The sequence below is a fragment of the Pelophylax lessonae genome, assembly GCF_965119305.1.
Source record: "Pelophylax lessonae genome assembly, chromosome: 2".
NCBI lineage: Eukaryota > Metazoa > Chordata > Amphibia > Anura > Ranidae > Pelophylax > Pelophylax lessonae.
This window is the reverse complement of record NC_138769.1, coordinates 108534708-108552367: the sequence shown is the minus strand read 5'-3', so window position 1 is coordinate 108552367 and position 17660 is coordinate 108534708. Positions and strand designations below refer to the sequence as shown.

The 17660-nt window shown below is 45.0% G+C and overlaps 1 protein-coding gene across 2 annotated transcripts in view; it reads right to left on the bottom strand.

The window, feature by feature from the left end:
- Positions 1–17660, bottom strand: part of TBC1D23 (TBC1 domain family member 23) — a 111184-nt gene that overhangs the window by 54259 nt on the left and 39265 nt on the right. For both annotated transcript variants that reach the window (XM_082245039.1, XM_082245038.1), the window contains exons 4-5: positions 16004–16208; positions 1463–1586 (exon numbers count right to left, since the gene is read on the bottom strand). In XM_082245039.1, coding sequence (XP_082101165.1) covers positions 1463–1586; positions 16004–16208 — 329 coding nt within the window. The remainder of the gene's footprint in view (positions 1–1462; positions 1587–16003; positions 16209–17660) is intronic.

Genomic DNA, 17660 nt, shown 5'->3' with positions numbered 1-17660 from the left:
CTCGCTACCGAGAACGAGCGAGGGTGCAACTTGTTAGATTCACACCAGGCAATATACTTCCAAGTACGATGATAAATTTTTCTGGAAGTCGCTTTCCTAGCCCCCAACAGGGTAGGAATCACAGAGACAGAAAGACCCCTGTCTTTTAACACCTGGCCCTCAACAGCCATGCCATTAAATCCAACGACCGTAAAGCAGGATGGAAGATCGGTCCTTGAGACAGCAGATCTTCTTTCAGAGGCAGCCGCCAGGGCAGCTCCACAACCATGCGCTCAAGAAAAAAAAGCATTAGGCCACCGCAGAGATCACCTTAAAGGGCCCCCAGGACAAAAAGGTAAAGCAACACTAACCTCCCCCCCCATGGTGGGAGACGCCGAGTCTAGCGCCCCCAGGTGGGATTAGGGAGGGTAGGGCCTTACCGTATAGGCCTGGGGGATCTTTCAGGGGCCACAGCCCTGCCATCCCCGGGAGTGGGCCCACATCTCCCTCCAGGGTCTGCGTCAAAGACGCGGGGACGTAGCATCACTCGCCATGCCATGGACCAGGTGGGCTCCTCTCCGAAGCAGATCACCTCCCACCCTGAGTGGGGGTGCTGCCAGCCAAAACTGGAACGATGCAACTGATGGGCGTTCCAGGTCGATGCGTCCCGGCGAGAAGTCCGCTCGCAGGCTCGTCCTGGTCCACGGGGCTCCGTCGTGCCAAGGCCTGGGCGGCACCAGAACCTGCTCACGCTCGATGGCCAGGCTGGGAGACCTTAAGGATCTAGGTTATCCAGTGCGAAACCGCAGTAGGCTGCCGCTTGTAGTTCACCGGGAGGATCCCCCTGACACTAGCTAGCGATTGTGAGTGAGAAAATAAACATAAATACATTTTCAAAGAAATAAAAAACCGAGACCGAAGTCCCAGCAGGGGGCCTAGGTCCTACTCCTACACTAGGCAGCCATAAACTCTTTTGTGAGCACTCTGTGCCCGGGGTTATGTCATTAGGAACAGCCCCTATGGGCGTGTCTGGTAAAAGCTTTTGAGCTTTTGCATTGCCTAGTCTACTCATGAAGAGGGCGCATAACCCTATCGTAACGAAGCAAGGAGAGCTGCGTCTGTCAATGGACGATAGAGAAACTTAGTTATGATTTGTTCTTTGAAGCAAGGTCAGGTTTGGTCGGCTAGTAAAAAATCTATTATATAAGGCTCATGAAATGTCAGTAGTCTTTTCTCATGAAATGTTATCATTTACTAAATTGGTAGAGGCCATTCACTTTTTTTATTTCCTTGCACATGATTGGATATTCAAAATTAAACAAGTTTTTTGCTAGCATTCACTTTGCTATGTGAACAGACACTCCTCCTTTAAATGATCCCCATCATGTAGATTCAGGCAACAGTTTTTGAATCCCCAAATTCACTTTATTCAAGTTACACATAAGAACAGATTAACTTTATGCCAAAAAAAAAAAGAGGTTACCCAGTTAAGTGCATAAAGGTCCGGTGTGATTTTCTTAGTGTCTAGAAAAGAACAGAGTTCTGGCTCATGGTACTGAAGAAGCAAACGAAATAAGTGAAATGGTTTTCCTTTCTTGTAACAATCCCTAAAGCCAAAAAAGAAAGGTTTTTGATAAATTAATGCAGCACGGTATTTAAGGTATTACTATTACAAAGATATTAATCCTGTAATGTGCTCTATAAAACCAAGAAATAAAACTAAGTAAAAACACATTGGAGTGAAAGAAAATGTGCAAATGCATATTAAATATAAATATATATATTACATATATTTCTGTAGCCATGAACATTTTTACTTTCCACTATACTATAAATTTTGTGTATGTGTTTTAGAAAGTACAAAAAAAAAATGGGATTTTTTACTTACCGTAAAATCTATTTCTCTGATGTTCATTGACGGACACAGCTCCTAATCTTCAAAACCATTGGGTTATACTGCCCCCTACAGGAGTAGGACACTAGGCAGAAAAAGAATCTGGCTATGCTTATGGGCAGTCCCAGGGGGGTATACTCCCTCTCCCTGCTATAGGTACTCAGTTTTGTTACAAGCAGTGTCAGAAGAATTACAACTCCACAGAGGGGTGGGTGCTGTGTCCATCGATGAACATCAGAGAAATGTATTTTACAGCAAGTCAAAAATCCCATTTTCTCTTTTGTTCATGGACGGACACCACGCCTGATCTTCATAACCATTGGGACGTCTCAAAGCAGTGTTAAACATGAGGGGTGGGAACAGGAAAAAAAAAAAAAAATTCCCCCAGGCTAAACAGTAGTCAACCAGGCAACAGGAGCTCAAAACAACTGGAGCCCACCTGAAAAAAACAATACACCCTCAAAAAGGATCAAGTCCTCTAAACAGCAGCCTGCAAAACCTTGCGGCCAAAGGAAACATCCGCAGACGCCAACACATCCACTTCATAGAACTTTGTGAAAGTGTGCACCGACGACCGGGCGGCCGCCTTGCAAACCTGCGTCACTGACGCCTAATGAGGGAAGGCCCAGGAGTCACTGAGCCCATGGAGTGCACCTTGTCAGGAAAAGGAGAAATCTGACCCTTGATGGAATAGGCCTGAATCACCATCTGTCTGATCAATCTGGAAATGGTCGCAGAGGAAGAGGACAACCCTTTCCGAGGCCCATCTGTGAGCACAAATAGTGAGTCTGACTTTCTAAAAGTCTCAGTAGCTGCCAGGTATACTCCAATTGCCTAGACTATATCCAAGGCATGCAAGGCAAGCTCCTTCGGATGTTTGGGCCTGGGACACAGGGAAGGCAACACAAATGAAATCAAACAACCATTGAGAGGAACGATGGACAGGGGCGAAGAACCACCTTATCTCAGTAATTCACCAAGTAAAGTGAACGATAGGATAACGCCGCCAATTCCGACACCCTGCGCGCAGAGGTGATAGCCACAAAAAAATTCCACCTTCTGAGACAGTGTAAGCAAGAGATTCTCCTGAAGATTCTCAAAAGCAGGCTTTTGGAGGACCAAAAAGCACCAAATTGAGGTCCCAAGATGGCAACGGGGACCGCACCGAAGGAACCAAATGTCGGACACCCTGAAGAAAGGTACGCACCAGGGAGTGTGTGGCCAAGGGTTGTTGGAAGAAGACCGTCAAAGCTGACACCTGGCCCTTGATGGTACTCAAGGCCAATTTCTGTTCAACCCCCTGTTGAAGGAAGGTCAAAATCCGAGCCTCCAAGAAGGAGTGAGGATTAACCCCAAGAGACTCCCACCACGCAATGTACATCTTCCATGTACAATGGTAGATTTTCCTTGAAATATATTTCCTAGTTTTTAACAGCATTGGAATCACCGACTATAAACCTCTATCCATCAGCACCTGGCATTTAACAGCCAAGCCGTCAAAGCTAGCGACTGTAAAGCAGGATGGAAGATAGGTCATTGGGACAGCAGATCCTCCCTGAGAGAAAGCTTCCAAGGAACGTCGGTGACCAGCCGCACTAGATCGACGTACCAAGATCGGCAAGGCCAGTCCGGAATCCCTTCTGCCTCAATCCTGCGTGAAAGTCTAGGCTGAAGCTTGAGAGTAGGGAAGGCATAAATAAGACGATACTGACCCCATGGGCCACCAGCGCGTCTGTCAGAGGATCGCGTGACTATGCCACAAACCTCTGCACCTTTCTGTTGAGCCGAGATGCCAACAGATCCACCTTGGGGATGCCCCACCGGAGACACAACTGATGAAAGACCTCCGGATAAAAAAGGGACCACTAACCTTGAACCAACGCCTGCCGACTGAGGTAATCTGCCTGCCAGTTTTCCACCCAGGAATATATACGGCGGAGAGGGTTGGAACAAACCATTCTGCCCACCTTAGAATTCCGGCAACCTCCCGAGCCGCTAGGACTCTTTTTGTGCCCCCTTGGTGATTGACATAAGCCACAGCCGTGGCATTGTACGATTGAATGCGCACTGGACATCCCTGAAGATGATCTGTCCAAAGGTCCAGGCACAGTCTGATCGCTCGGAGTTTCAAGACATTGATCCGTAGTCTGGACTTTTCCAGTGTTCAGATCCCCATAGCAGAATTTTTGCTAAGGAGGCCTCTCCAGCTGGACAGGCTGGCATCCGAGGAGACCACTGTCCAATACAAGAGGAAGGAAGGATTTGCCCAGCCAAAGCGACGGAGAACGAAGCCACCATATCAGGGACTCCTTTATTCCTCAGCTCAGCCAGATCTAAATGTCAAGAGACTGCAGAGTCTTGCCCCATTTGTCCAGAATCTCCCTTGCAGGGACCTCGTATGGAACTGTGCAAACGGAACCGCCTCAAAAAAGGTAGACACCAACAGGCCCAGCATCCGCATGCAAGTCCAAAGGGATGACCATTCGCTGGACAGCAGGAGACAAAGTGCAGCCTGCAAAGTCTAAAGTTTGTCCAGAGGAAGGAGCACTCTGGCTAAGGTCGAGTCTAGAGTCAGACCCAGATAGTCCAGCTTTTTGGACGGAACCAGAGCAGACTTCTGAAAATTTGGAATCCAGCCGAACTCCCTCAGAGTTCCGATGGCGACTTCCAGGTTTTCCATCAAAGCAGTAGGGGACTCCGCTCGCAGAAGGAGGTCATCCAGTTAGCACAGTACCGCAATCCCCTATTGGCGTAACAACGCTAGCACCGGGGCTAACACTTTTGTGAAGACCCGAGGAGCAGTGGCGAGACCAAAGGGTAACCCCAAAAATTGATAATGCTCCTCCTCCCATGGCAAAGCAAAGGAAGCGCTGGTGACTGGCACATAGTGGATTGCAAAGCTAAGCATCCTTGATGTCGATAGAGGCAAGAAAATCCCCCGATGCAAGGATGCCACCCACCGCGGGTCTGGAGAAGCCTGCTCTCGGCTTGTCAGACCAGGTTAGTTTGGATCCTCCAGAAGAGGCCCTGAAAGGCTTCAAGCTCGTCAGTCGACCCTGAGGGATGAAAAAAAACTTGTTATGAGACAAGAAGGAGGGCCCACGTCTACGACGAGGTTCCTTGTACTTAGTAGCCTCTAGAAGAAAACTACTCATTCCCCCTGTGAGACCTTTATTGATTTCATACAGGGTAGCCTCAAACAGGCTAACCCCTTGAAAAGGGGAGATCAGTAAAGGCCTTTTTAGAAGTATGATCCGCAGACCAGCATTTAAGCCAAAAGATACGTCGAAGGACCACTGCCGAAAAAGAGAGCCGAGCCACTAGGGGAGCCGCATCCAAAAGAGGCTTCACAGATAAACTGCAGCCCCTAGACCAGCTGGTCCGCCAGCTCAACAAAAAGGCAGGGGGGAGCTGTTCTCCCTCCAGGTCACAGCATAAAAGCTTTGCCCACTCGGTCAGAGTTTGTGACAACAGGTCAATGGTGAATACCGGCTCCAGTGCCAAACCAGCCAGAGTGTACATATTGCGGGCCACAGCCTCTGCCTTCCTGTCTGCCGGATCCTTAAAGGCTGTGGACTCTTAAACCGGAGTCATGGTTGCCTTGTTCAATCTGGAAACCACCACCAGTGGAACAGTCTACTTCTTAATAAGGGACTCCTCATAGGGGTAACACTTTGGTCGTCCTCACTCTTTAGTGACAATATTTAGCCCATTGCCCGAAAACCACCTCCTCCCAGGACACAAAGGACTCCAGGACCACCGTCAGGACCCCCGTCAGTGCATCAGTGGTTGGTTGGGACTCGGAGGACCCCGCAGTCTCAGAGAGGGGGCCGGTGGGGAGATGTGGCAACAGGAGGACGTCCCAAAGCAGTGTTAAACATGAGGGGTGGGAAAAGAAAATAATTCCCAAGGCTAACCATAGCCAACCAGGTAAAATGGAGTAGGGATCGACCAATTATTGGCAACACCGATATATCGGGGACCGATATGTGTACTTTACCCGATATATCGGAATCGGCCCTGGCGGTTACCAATATTGCCAAGACGTCATCACGTACGTGCACTGGGAGTCTGGGACAGCTTCTGCGGCCTTCTTAGGCCGCCTCCCTCAGCCTCGTTTGGTTCTCATCCAATCACAGTACAGTGACCAATCACAGACACAGTGCCCATTGTGTAACACAGCCGCCGCGACCACCCACCCATAGCTGCCCGATGCTAGCCAGCCATCCAGTCCCACACACCCACCAGCCTGTACCAGCCAGCCACAGGCCCTGCCTGACTGTACCAGCTACACCCACAGGCCTGTACCAGGCCCAGCACCCCCATGCAAGCCCTGAGGGAAGACTGTCTGCTGAACAACAGAAGTTGAATCGCCTCCTGCAATGTCTGGAGTTTTTACTGAAGAAGGAATACACTGGCTGAGGCCGAGTTAGACCCAGATAGTCCAGTTTTGGTGGACAGAACCAAAGCGGACTCCTGAAGGTTCAGATACCCCACCAAACTCCCTCAGAGTTCGCAGAGAAATCTCCAGTTGTCCATCAGAGCATTCGGAAACTTTGTTTGCAGAGGAAGATTGTCCAGGTACCCCAGTACCGTGATCTCCCACTGCCTCAAACAAACAATGCCAGCACCGGGGCAAACACTTTTGTGAAGACCCGAGGAGCGGAGGCGAGATCAAAGGTCCACGTCACAAACCGATAATGCTCCTCGCCAACGCCAAAGCGGAAGCAGCGTGGGTGACCGGCACATATTAGAATGTGCAGGTAGGCCTCCTTGATGACCATAGAAGAAAGAAGAAATCCCCCCTGACGTAAGGACGCCACCGCCATGTGAATGCACTCCACGTGGAAATTCTGTACTCGCACAAGCAGTTTAGCGCCTTGAGGTCCAGAATTGGACGTACCTTGCCTTCCTGGAAACTGTAAAGAGGTTTGAGTAAAAACCCCTGAAAACGTTGCGAAATTGGAACAATCACCCCTTGAAGGAACAAGTCTTGCACTACCCCAAAGAGACCCCTAAGTGATCTGGGGACAACTGCAGGTTGGAAGGGAAGAACCTTTCTGGAGGATAAAACCAAACTCGATCTCGTTGCCTGACCGAATAACTTAGTGGATCCATGTGTCCTATAAACAGGGAGGTCCATGGATCGGGAAACCAGTAAAGACATCCCCCCCCACCCCAGATATGGGTGAGGGCACCCCTTCATGCAGAGGCAGCCTTGTACGCAGGTCTGGAACGTCAGGGCTCCTTGCCCTTGGTAGCCGGCGGAAGAAGAGTACTCCCCCCCCCCCCCCCCCCCGTGAGACCCTTAACTATGTCATCCAAGGAAGCTCCAAACAGGCAGATCAGGAGATCAGATAAGGCCTTCTAAGAAGTCTGTTCTGCAGACCAGTATTTCAGCCAGATAATACGCCGAAGGACCACTGCTGATACAGACAGCCTAAAAAGCAAAGGAGCTGCATCCAAAGAGGCATCACAGATAAACTGAAGCCCCTGGACCAACTGATCCGCCAGCTCCGCAAGACATGGGAAAGCGCTTTCCCCTCCAGGTCCCAGCGTAAAATTTAGCCCACTCCGTCAGACCTTGCTACACCAGGGCAATAGTAAATACCGGCCTAAGTGCCAAACCAGCCGGGGACTGCTTAACCGGAATGAAGGTAGCATTATTTAACATGGAAACAAGGCCACTGCAGGTGGGACCATTCACTTTTTACGTAGTTAATCCTCACAAGGACACCGCAAGCAAAAAGCGCTTAGGAACCACTGTGTTTTGGACAGCTCCACTGTTTTGTGACAATGTTGTCAAAGTAAGCGTAAAAGGGAGCACCCTCGCCGCTTTGGAGGCCTGTGGGTGCTAAAAGGGACCGGCGCCTCTGACGCTGCATCAGCGGCAACCTCCATTTTTAAAGTGTCATGCACTGACACAAACAGTGCATCCACCAGTGCTTTTTCATGCGTGGCTAGAGGAGCAGAGGAATCATCCTATCTGAGCACTCACGGTGCGTGAACGCAGACCCAGTAGGGCCCCTATATACTAAGCTCACCCCGAGAACATAATCAGGGGAGGCCAGCAACAGTGAACCCGCAAAGGGGGCGCGGACCAAGGGCCCACAAATGGACCACCTATTGGACACCGCAAAAAAAACAATGGGGTCCCTGTGACGGTGGCGGGTATCAGATCCCTGGCCTTCTCATCCAACTTGTGACCAAAGACTAGGCAATCTCACACCCTGCCGTCACTTGCGTAACAATGCCACTCTCAGCTGCACCCGGCACACAGATTGTCCAGCTTGCAGGACCACAATTTAGATGCCAGCAGACAGAGCGATTGTCACAGGGCTAATTAAACAATTAACCCTTTCTCTGCCACCACCTCCTCGTTATAATGAGCCCAGAGGACACTTGTAATTTTAGAAATACCAATTATGACTTTAGAATAATCATCTGTAACACACACTGTCACCTCAGACAAGAATGTTCAGATGGTTTACTCTATACAGTAGCGCTCTTCCAAGAGGCAGGTTCTGGTTAGCTTGCGTTTAAGAGCTTAGAGACAAAGTTAACACTTTTCAATATAATGTTTAATTATAAAGAAGGTTAAAGTTGGTGCAAATAAAAATATTTACAGAAAAATGGGTTACAAAGAAATAGAGACACAATACAGCAATTTAGGAGAATAGATAAAGGATTAGAAATGAAATACTTGCATTCAAAAGTCCCAAGTGCATCTTAGTTTCAGAAGCTGAACAGGGGTGATCGGTCCGTCCCTTGAGCGAGAATACTGCTTGGATGGTAGAATGAGGACTGAGAGCTCCATCAGTCTTCTCTCTCCTTTTCTCTGACTCCCAGGGGGGTGTCACCAGAAGTACTTGACCAATAAACACTGGGGCCATGGACGGCCCCGGGAACTTAGCAAAATGCCAAGACACTTCCCGCTTAGACAGATTACTAACAGAACTCATATCTCTAAAGATGTAATGGTTACATTCTTGAAACTGATATTTTATGGTACGGCATTGAATCTATTATCCACAGACACTAAACACGGGTTATCTCGGAATAACCCCTGACCCGTAAGGCATCTGATCTCTAGCTTGTCTTCCCTAGGAACGAATGTGATCATGTTTGATCTTAATTCGATCAGTATTTTATTTGGCATTCAAATATATATTTTCTAGAGACATTTTTTTTTGTGTGTAAAGTTAGGAATTTTGTGGGTAACTGTGTCCCAAATAACAGAGCTCTTGAATGCTTTGTTATATGACCTATTAGCCATATGGCTTTGCTCAGATTACAACATAGCTCTGAGCAGGAAGAGACATATCGGCTAGGAGGAATGTCTGCTGCTTAGATAAGAGTTGTTTGAAGCCTTGCATACTAATGCAAAAGGGACCCAGGGGGTAATTAACACTGCAAAAAGGAGCTGGGGTGAGGGGCTGGTAAAGGAATGACCTTTTTGGTTTTAAAAACTGTCAGCTGAGCTCTGAAACACAAAATGGTTGCTTTCGTATCCCAGCGCAGGATATTCAGTGTACGATACCATTACAGTCCCCACAAACGAGCCCTCCACAGAGGGCATAATAGGAAATAGCCCCCTTAAAAGGGGGCCGCCCACCGTGACACGGACATGCAGGTAGGGTACCCTGATGGTCCAGCAGCGCTAAAAGGGGCAGGTGCCCCACACAATAATAATGGTTGTCATTAAAAAAATGAAGTGCCCCCCACAGAACCACCCCTTTCAAGGGGGGCGCCAAGCTGACCACATGGCCTAGCAGGCCGTGTTCCACGTGGATCCCAGCCCGGCAGATGCCCAAAGGAAGAGTGGGGCCTTCAGCTAAACGCACTAGGGCCGCCAGGACAAACGCTGCGACTCCGGTCGAGACGTTTAACTCACAGGCCAGCTCCTGTCCAGTGGGGCTATGTAGCGGCCTACCTAGCGCTGCAGTCTGCACATGCTCGCTGGCCAAACTTGGGGGGGAACACTCTGGATCTAGATTATCCAGTCCGTCGCCCAGTCCAGCAATTGATTGTAGATTCTCATAGCTGAGAGTGGGTGTATACCCCCTGGGACTACCCATAGGCGTACTCAAGCATTTTCCTGCCTAGTGTCCTACTTCTGTAGGGGGCAGTATAACCAATAGTTAAGAAGAATCAGGAGCTGTGTCAGTCAATGAACAAAAGTGAAAAACATTTTTATAACTCTATCCCTTAGTTTGTAGATGCTAACTTTTGTGCAAACCAATCAATATACACTAATTGGGATTTTTTTTTTACCAAAAATATGTAGCAGAATTAGATTTTTTTAATTTTTTTTATTGGGTATGCTTTTTTTTATAGCATAAAAGAAAACATTTTTTTTTCCAAAACGGTCTGTTTTTTGTAAAAAAAAAAAAAATCTGCAAAAAAAAAAAAAAAAATCTGCAAAAAAAAAAAAAAAAGCTCTATTTGTGGGGGGGGAAAGGACATACATTTTATTTGGGTACAGCGTCGCACATCCACGCAATTGTCAGTTAAAGTAAGGCAGTGCTGTAGCGCAAGAAATGGCCTGGTCATTAAGGGGGTAAAACCTTCCGGGGCCGAAGTGGTTAAGAGTCATGTCTTCAATTAGAAGTTATTGAACCATTTCATTGTTCAAACTGGAGATGTGTTGCAATACGTGATTCATCCCAACATGAAAAAGGGATGATAAACACGCACAATTATACCACAAATTTAGTTGTGTAACTGCTAACATTTTTTAACTAATCCAAAATAATTTGTTTTAATGAACCACTCCAACTGAAATAACATTTACTTGGAATGAGGGAACATATATTAGATGGGTGTTTGTTACCCCAGCATTTCATATTACTGATAAGTGCCTGCTGTACCATGTACTTGTATGACAAAGTGTCCTGTTCTCCTGCCAGTCCCTCTGCTTTAATATTAAAAACTGACCAAGCTAGGCAGGTGAACACACTATGGTCAGTTCTCTAACTGTGCTTTGGCTGCTCTCCTCCAATGGTCAGACTTGGCCTGACACACACACACACACACACACACCCCCCCCCCCCCCCCCACTCGCTGCACAGCTATTCACTGATTGTGTACTGTTCCTTCACCTCCCCCCAGCTTTTATGCTTTTATGCAGATGAGAACAGAGGGAGCAAAGGGAAGGTGATCACTTATAAAAGGGGTAAAAATGTATTTAGAATTTTAATTTTATTTTATAACTATTCACAAATGTTTTGCCTTTTGTTTCAATTTCAAACTGAATGGGCTGCTTCACAAGGTGATTGTTTACAAATCACTTCAACACTGTCATTAGAAATGTCAACAGTTTACAAATAACTCAACAGGAGACACCCCGAATGTTTATGGCAATAAAGACACCCCCCCCCCCCCCCAGGGTCTAGACGGGTTAAGCTAAGATTCTAAAATCATGTTTAGGAGGCATGCCACCATTATATAAAAAAGTTTGTTCCCACAGAAAGCAATGGCGGCTTTCTAAAATTATAATGACCTAATACTACATGGCAGTTTTAGATTTACAGATTAAACAGATAACGACTAATAGAGTTTGAGAGGTTCTTAGCCTCTAATCCTGCATTGGTGGGGCTCTGAAGTAGTAAGTAAAATGGATCCAATGAATCTTTGTGGGCATGGGAAAAGCGGTGTCTAGAGCAGCATTGCATCAATGTACAGAGCAAAGTTCAGCAACTATGATGAAATCTAAACACAGTGGATTTTAAGCCAAGCCAGAAATAATCAGCTCTACCCTGCATTTATGGCTTGATAGAAGTTTAAAGACCAACTCCAAGTTTACAGTAGGTTTTTCATTCACAGATCTCTATTTGTTGTATTCATTCATAGAGTACAAAGCTTTCTATAAATAGCTAAGCAAAAGTCAGCTTTGGTCGAAAGCCGATGACCAAAAAAGGTCTGCTGATCGGCTCCTGATCAACGCTCTCAGCCAATTGTTGAGAGCACTGACAGTAGTGTTCTGGTGGGGGGGGGGCATCCCGTCAGAACACAATAGCTGAACAGGGGAGATCGCTGTACTAACGTTGGATTGTTAGTACAGAGGCTCCAATCGCTGGGTTAAACGTAAAAAGAAAAGTGTAGTGTGTATGGGGCCATAGTGTGTACATTTTTTTTGCTAATAGAGCCATATGGCAGCTTGAGCTCCTGCTGTGACCCTGCAAATTCCTTGGGGACCCTCGGGTCACCAGAACTAGTGTCCCCATTGAAAGATTTCCCGTCTATTGCTTTTCTGGGGACACCCCCAAATGAGGGATTTTCTTTTACTTTTACCTTCAATGATAATGGTAAACAGGATAAATAGAGGGTGAATCTCCCTAACGGGGGCACAGACAGCAAAAAAAAAAAAAAAACTGAAAAGAGTTCTAATCCCTCTCCACTCTACCCAAAACAAAAAAAATGTTTTGTCTCTAGTTATACTTTAAGTCCAAATATTGGAACATAGCAATTAATACAGATCAGCAATGCAAGCACACCTATTGGTGCAGTAAATAGTTTGTCCTGGATCAAGCTATTTAAAAAAGGAACATCATACATGGATTTACGCTTTAAAGGCTAACTCCACATTTTTTGCCAGTTTACCCCAAAATTTAGGGTGCCAAGCGCCCATTCTCCACCCCCCCCCCCCCCCGCCAGGACAACTGGGGTTTTCTCCCCAGTGGCTCCTGACAATTTTTGAATTTTAAACCTTTGTGCATACTGTAGATCAGTTAATGTACAAACAACAGGTCCCACCACTGCAGATGAACGTTGTTAGGAACTCTGGCTAATTTGGATCTTTACTCCTTACAGAGCTAAATCTTTCTTCTATTTGTATTCATTTCTTTTCAACTAGGGAAACTAAGGCCCCTTTCTCACAGGGCGGATCCGCTCGACGGACTCCGCTAGCTCAGCGGGAATCGCTCCGTTGATCCCCGCTGAGTAGGTGTATGACAGGTTCGTTGCTGCTCACTGTGCAGAGATGGACCTGTCAGAGTCCCGCACTCCTCTATGGGGAGATTGGATGCAAACAGATAGCATGTCCGTTTTCATTCAATCCCATCTGATCCGACCCGCAGGACGGATGGCGAACGTATCGCCATCTGTCTGTTTACAGCAGATCTTGTTGGATCGGATGATAGATGGGTGTCAGCAGACACATCTCTGCTGACATACGCCTCTCCATAGAGGAGAATGGGTGGCCCAATCAGGTCTGCCTGAAAAACAGACAGACGGACCTGATCGGTTCGATCGTGTGAAAGGGGCCTAAGACTTTCTTCTGACAGTTTGTTAGATTTAATATAGTTAAAATTGTACCTAGACTGAAAAATAGGTCATCCACATTAGTTTAGACACAACTCTAATTAGCTACAATTCCCTTGAGAAGAGGATCTTCTCTTTTGTTAAATGTTCAATAGCACATACGAAAGAACTTCTGATAATAAAGATTGTGACTCAGGAGTATAGATTGCATGTATGCAAAAGAAACTAGATCTAACAACCATTCTGATTGTATCTATTAAAGTGAACCTGACCTTGCCTAAAAGTAGCAAAGATATGAACTGAAAAGTAGAGAAGTACCTACGTAGGTCTTTAACCACTTGACCCCAGGAGAGTTACCCCCCTACATGACCAGGCCATTTTTGCCATATTGCACTGCGTTACTTTAAGTAGTATACTCCGCTTTTTAATTTTTACCTACAGGTAAGCCTAATAAGGCTTACCTGTAGGTAAAATTAATATCTCCTAGACCTGCATGGTTTAGGAGATATTCACTCTGCATGCAGCCGCTGACACCAGTGGCACATGCGCTCTGTAGGTCCGGCGTGTCTTGCTAGACCTTCACAGCTCCTTGCCGGAAAGTGAACTCCCGCGCGTGACATCATCGCGGCTCCGGTCACTCACAGCGCCGGAGCCGCCGAACCCTGAAGAGACGCCGATGGAACATGTCAGTTGCCTCAGCGGTTTCCCAGCGACCGTGTGGGGGCTTTGTTCTAAGGTATTTCATAGTGTGCTAGTATGTGATGCATACTAGCACATTATGCCATTGTCCTGCAGGGTTTTGTTTTTTTACACGGGGATACAACCGCTTTAACTGACAATTTGACGTTCATGCAACGCTGTACCCAAATAAAGTCGATGTCTTTTTTTTTTAACACAAATAGAGCTTTACTTGTGGTATTTGATCACCTCTGCTTTTTTTTTTTTTTTTTGCACAACAAATAAAAGAAGAAGATCGACAATTTCTGCAGAAAAACATATCCAATACATTTCATAAAAAAAAATATATAATTTCTTAATAAAATTTAGGCCAATATGTATTTTGCTACATGTTTTTGGTAAAATCTGCTGCTGCTTTTACTAGGGGAAGTGATGGATTTTATTCCCTGCTTTGTAGGGAAACAAAATCCATCCCTTCCCCCCCTGTCAGAACAGAGATCTGCCTTGTTTACATAGCTTTACTAGTACTACTTATACAGTGCATCTAGAAAGTATTCACAACACTTCACCTTTTTCCACCTTCCTCCAGCTGTTTCTTGTATGTACATTTAACTTTTCCGTCCTCGTATTGCTACCTGTCCCAACTTCTTTGCAATGTGTAGCTTTCATGAAATCCAAAATGAGCCAATATTTGGCATGGCATTTCAAAATGTCTCACTTTCAACATTTGATATGTTATCTATATTATATTGTGAATAAAATATAAGTTTATGAGATTGGTAAATTAGTCCATTCCTTTTTTACTCACAATTTGTACAGTGTCCCAACTTTTTTGGAATTGGGTTTGTATTTCGTTTTTTTTTATTTTTTTAATAAATTTGCAAAAATTTTAAACAAACTTCTTTCTCATTGTCATTATGGGGTATTGTTTGTGGAGTTTTGAGGAAAATAATGAATTGAATCCATTTTGGAATAAGGCTGTAACATAGAATGTGGAAAAGGTGAAGTGCTGTGAATACTTTCCGGATGCACTGTATATATATATATATATACATGTGATCCTACACAGGAGGGCAACCCTGTAGCAGTAAATCTGAAGCGGTTAAAGCTTATGTCCGTGTTTCATGTCACTTTAAATAGTTTGTTTGGACCAAGCTGGCCCAAACAAACTTTTTGCTTCGCCAAGTCCTGCAGTGGCTCTAAGCACTGTATTACCTGCATGTAACTTCACTACATACCAGTACACAGTGCTAGGTTCCGGCTGTGAGACAGACATTTCCTACCTCACACCCGGAATTAAACAAAGTCTGGCTAAGAGTCACTTAGCCATTTATAGGCAGCTTCATATTCTATGAAGGAATGCAACGCTTCCTCCGATTAGCCAAGTCTGAGAGCATGACATCAGCAGCCCGCCCCTCCCACTCAGCTAATCAGAATAAGCTTTGTTTTCATTCATAGAATACAAAACTGCCTATGAATGGCTGATGGCTGCTCAACCAGACTCAGTTTTGTTCTGGGTGTGAGATGGGAAGTCTGTCTCTCAGCCAGAACCCAGCACTGTTTACTGTATGCAACTGAAGTTACATGCAGTACATACAGTGCTTAGAGACACTGCAGCACTTAGTGAAGAAAATAGTTAGTTTGGACCAGCTTGGTCCAAACAAAGTAATTATAGTGACATGAAACATTGACATCAGCTTTAAATCAATTCCTGTATTTCTGTGGGTTTCCCTTGGATATGAAGTACAGGCTGTGCAAAAAGCCTTGACTTCTCTTAAGTAAACATTAGGTCCTACCACATTCTAGCCCCAAGTCCCCAAGACTGGCTTCAGACCTCTCTACTGAAATTCATTGGTGTTAGATGTGGCATTTTGCATGGATCAGGTACTGTTAAAGACTGCAAAACAATTTGTTTATAGAGATATATACGGTACACCTCAAGACTGGAGTTCAAAGGTTATACAAGGGTTTTAAAAATGTTGCCTTATATTAAAAAGAAAAGCAAATACATTTTTTTAATCGCTGTGGAAAAATCTCTTAAAATATTCAATTTCATATGCTTAAAATTTAAGGATTATACTATAAAATGAAAATGTATCAGTGTCCACAAAAAACAAAACTAAGTGAATGAGCAGTACAAATTACGAAAGAAGTATAAAATATAAGAAAACAAAGAAAAAAGTTCAATACCTGGGAATATACTTATTCATTATTGCATAGAAGCAATTATATAAGTCGCTACGTGGTAAGTTGAGGTCCACCAATGGTTGCAGGAGGTGAATCCAGCTGACATCTTCCTGGTATTTGACATTTCGAGATTTACAGTAAAAAGTAACAACAGATTCAACATCTTGAAGGACTGATGTTTTCCTGTCTTCTGGCACAACAAGCTGGTCTTAACAGATACAAAAGAGCATAGTTAGTAGTAAGACACTTATAAAGGAAGGTTTAATGATTAGAATTTAAAGAGCATTGACATTTTACTTTTAGGCTCCATGTACACGGGACGTTGTTAAAAGTCCCTTTGAATGCTGGAATTTTTAGGACGTTTGAAACGTCCGTTCGGTCGCGTTTGTACCCGCGTTTAGTGGCGTTTGCGTTTAGAACCGTTCCTAGAGGTCAAAAAAATTATTCCCCTTTAAAATGGAAAAACGCAAACTCTAAACACGGGTCATCGCGTTCGGACGCGTTTGAAACGTCGGGAAACACAAGTTCGAACGCAAATAATTGCGTTCTAAAAAAAGTCCCCGAACGCAACTGCCTGCAAATGACTGTAAACGACCTGGTGTACATGGACAGATAAGATAACATGTAGATGGGTTCAGGGGCTTCTGAAAAAAACGCCCAACTGCTCCTAAACGGCCATTTCCAGCGTCCCGTGTACATGGACCCTTAGGTGGCTTCCTAAAGATAAGGAAAAAGCAACAAATGAAGGTTCTGCCCACATGAACACGGCCTCCAAACTTTTGGCCGAAGCTTTTAAAATGTGCAGAGGAGTCTGAAATATATCTGCAGTCAATGCTTCCACCCATTTACTTATTAATGTCTCTGGAATATGTTTTCTGGGTTTAAAAAACAAATTGCCCCTCACTCCAGCCAGATTGGCTAGAATTTTTACCTCCCGGTCGTCCTATTGCTGGTGGTGTACCTCACCCTGGGTGGCTTTTATACATATTTTTTGGGACAGTGTGGCTATACAGAGTTTTTGGCTGGAGGGTACTGAATGTATAGAGAAAGTTACTACTCTCTGTGTTAGACCTACTGTGAAAGTCTTTCTCCTGGGACTAGTTGATGCCCTAGCTCCTAAGAGAGCAACACGTACCCTTTTGACAATACTATTCTACTATGCTAGAAAGATAATAGTTCTCTCTTTGAAAAAGCCTACACACCTCCTGCTGCTCTGGCCTGAAAGGCACATATTAACCACTTTACCACTAGAGCATTTTGCTGTCTTACGTCTGGGCCACTTTTTGCGATTCGGCGCTGTGCGACTTTAACTGACAATTGCGCGGTCGTGCGACGCCGTACCCAAACGAAATTTACGTCCTTTTTTTCCCACAAACAGAGCTTTCTTTTGGTGGTATTTGATCACCTATGTGATTTTTACTTTTTGCGCTATAAACAAAAAAAAAGCGTTTATTTTGAAAAAATAACAATATTTTTAAAAAATTTTTATATGAAATTCCCCCCAAAAAATATGTAAAAATCAAATTTTTTAAAAATTTTTGGCCAATTTGTTTTCTGCTACCTATGTTTGGTAAAAAAAAATCACAATAAGCGTATTTTGATTGGTTTGCGCAAAAGTTATTGCGTTTACTAACAAAGGGAAAGATTTCTGTCATTTTTG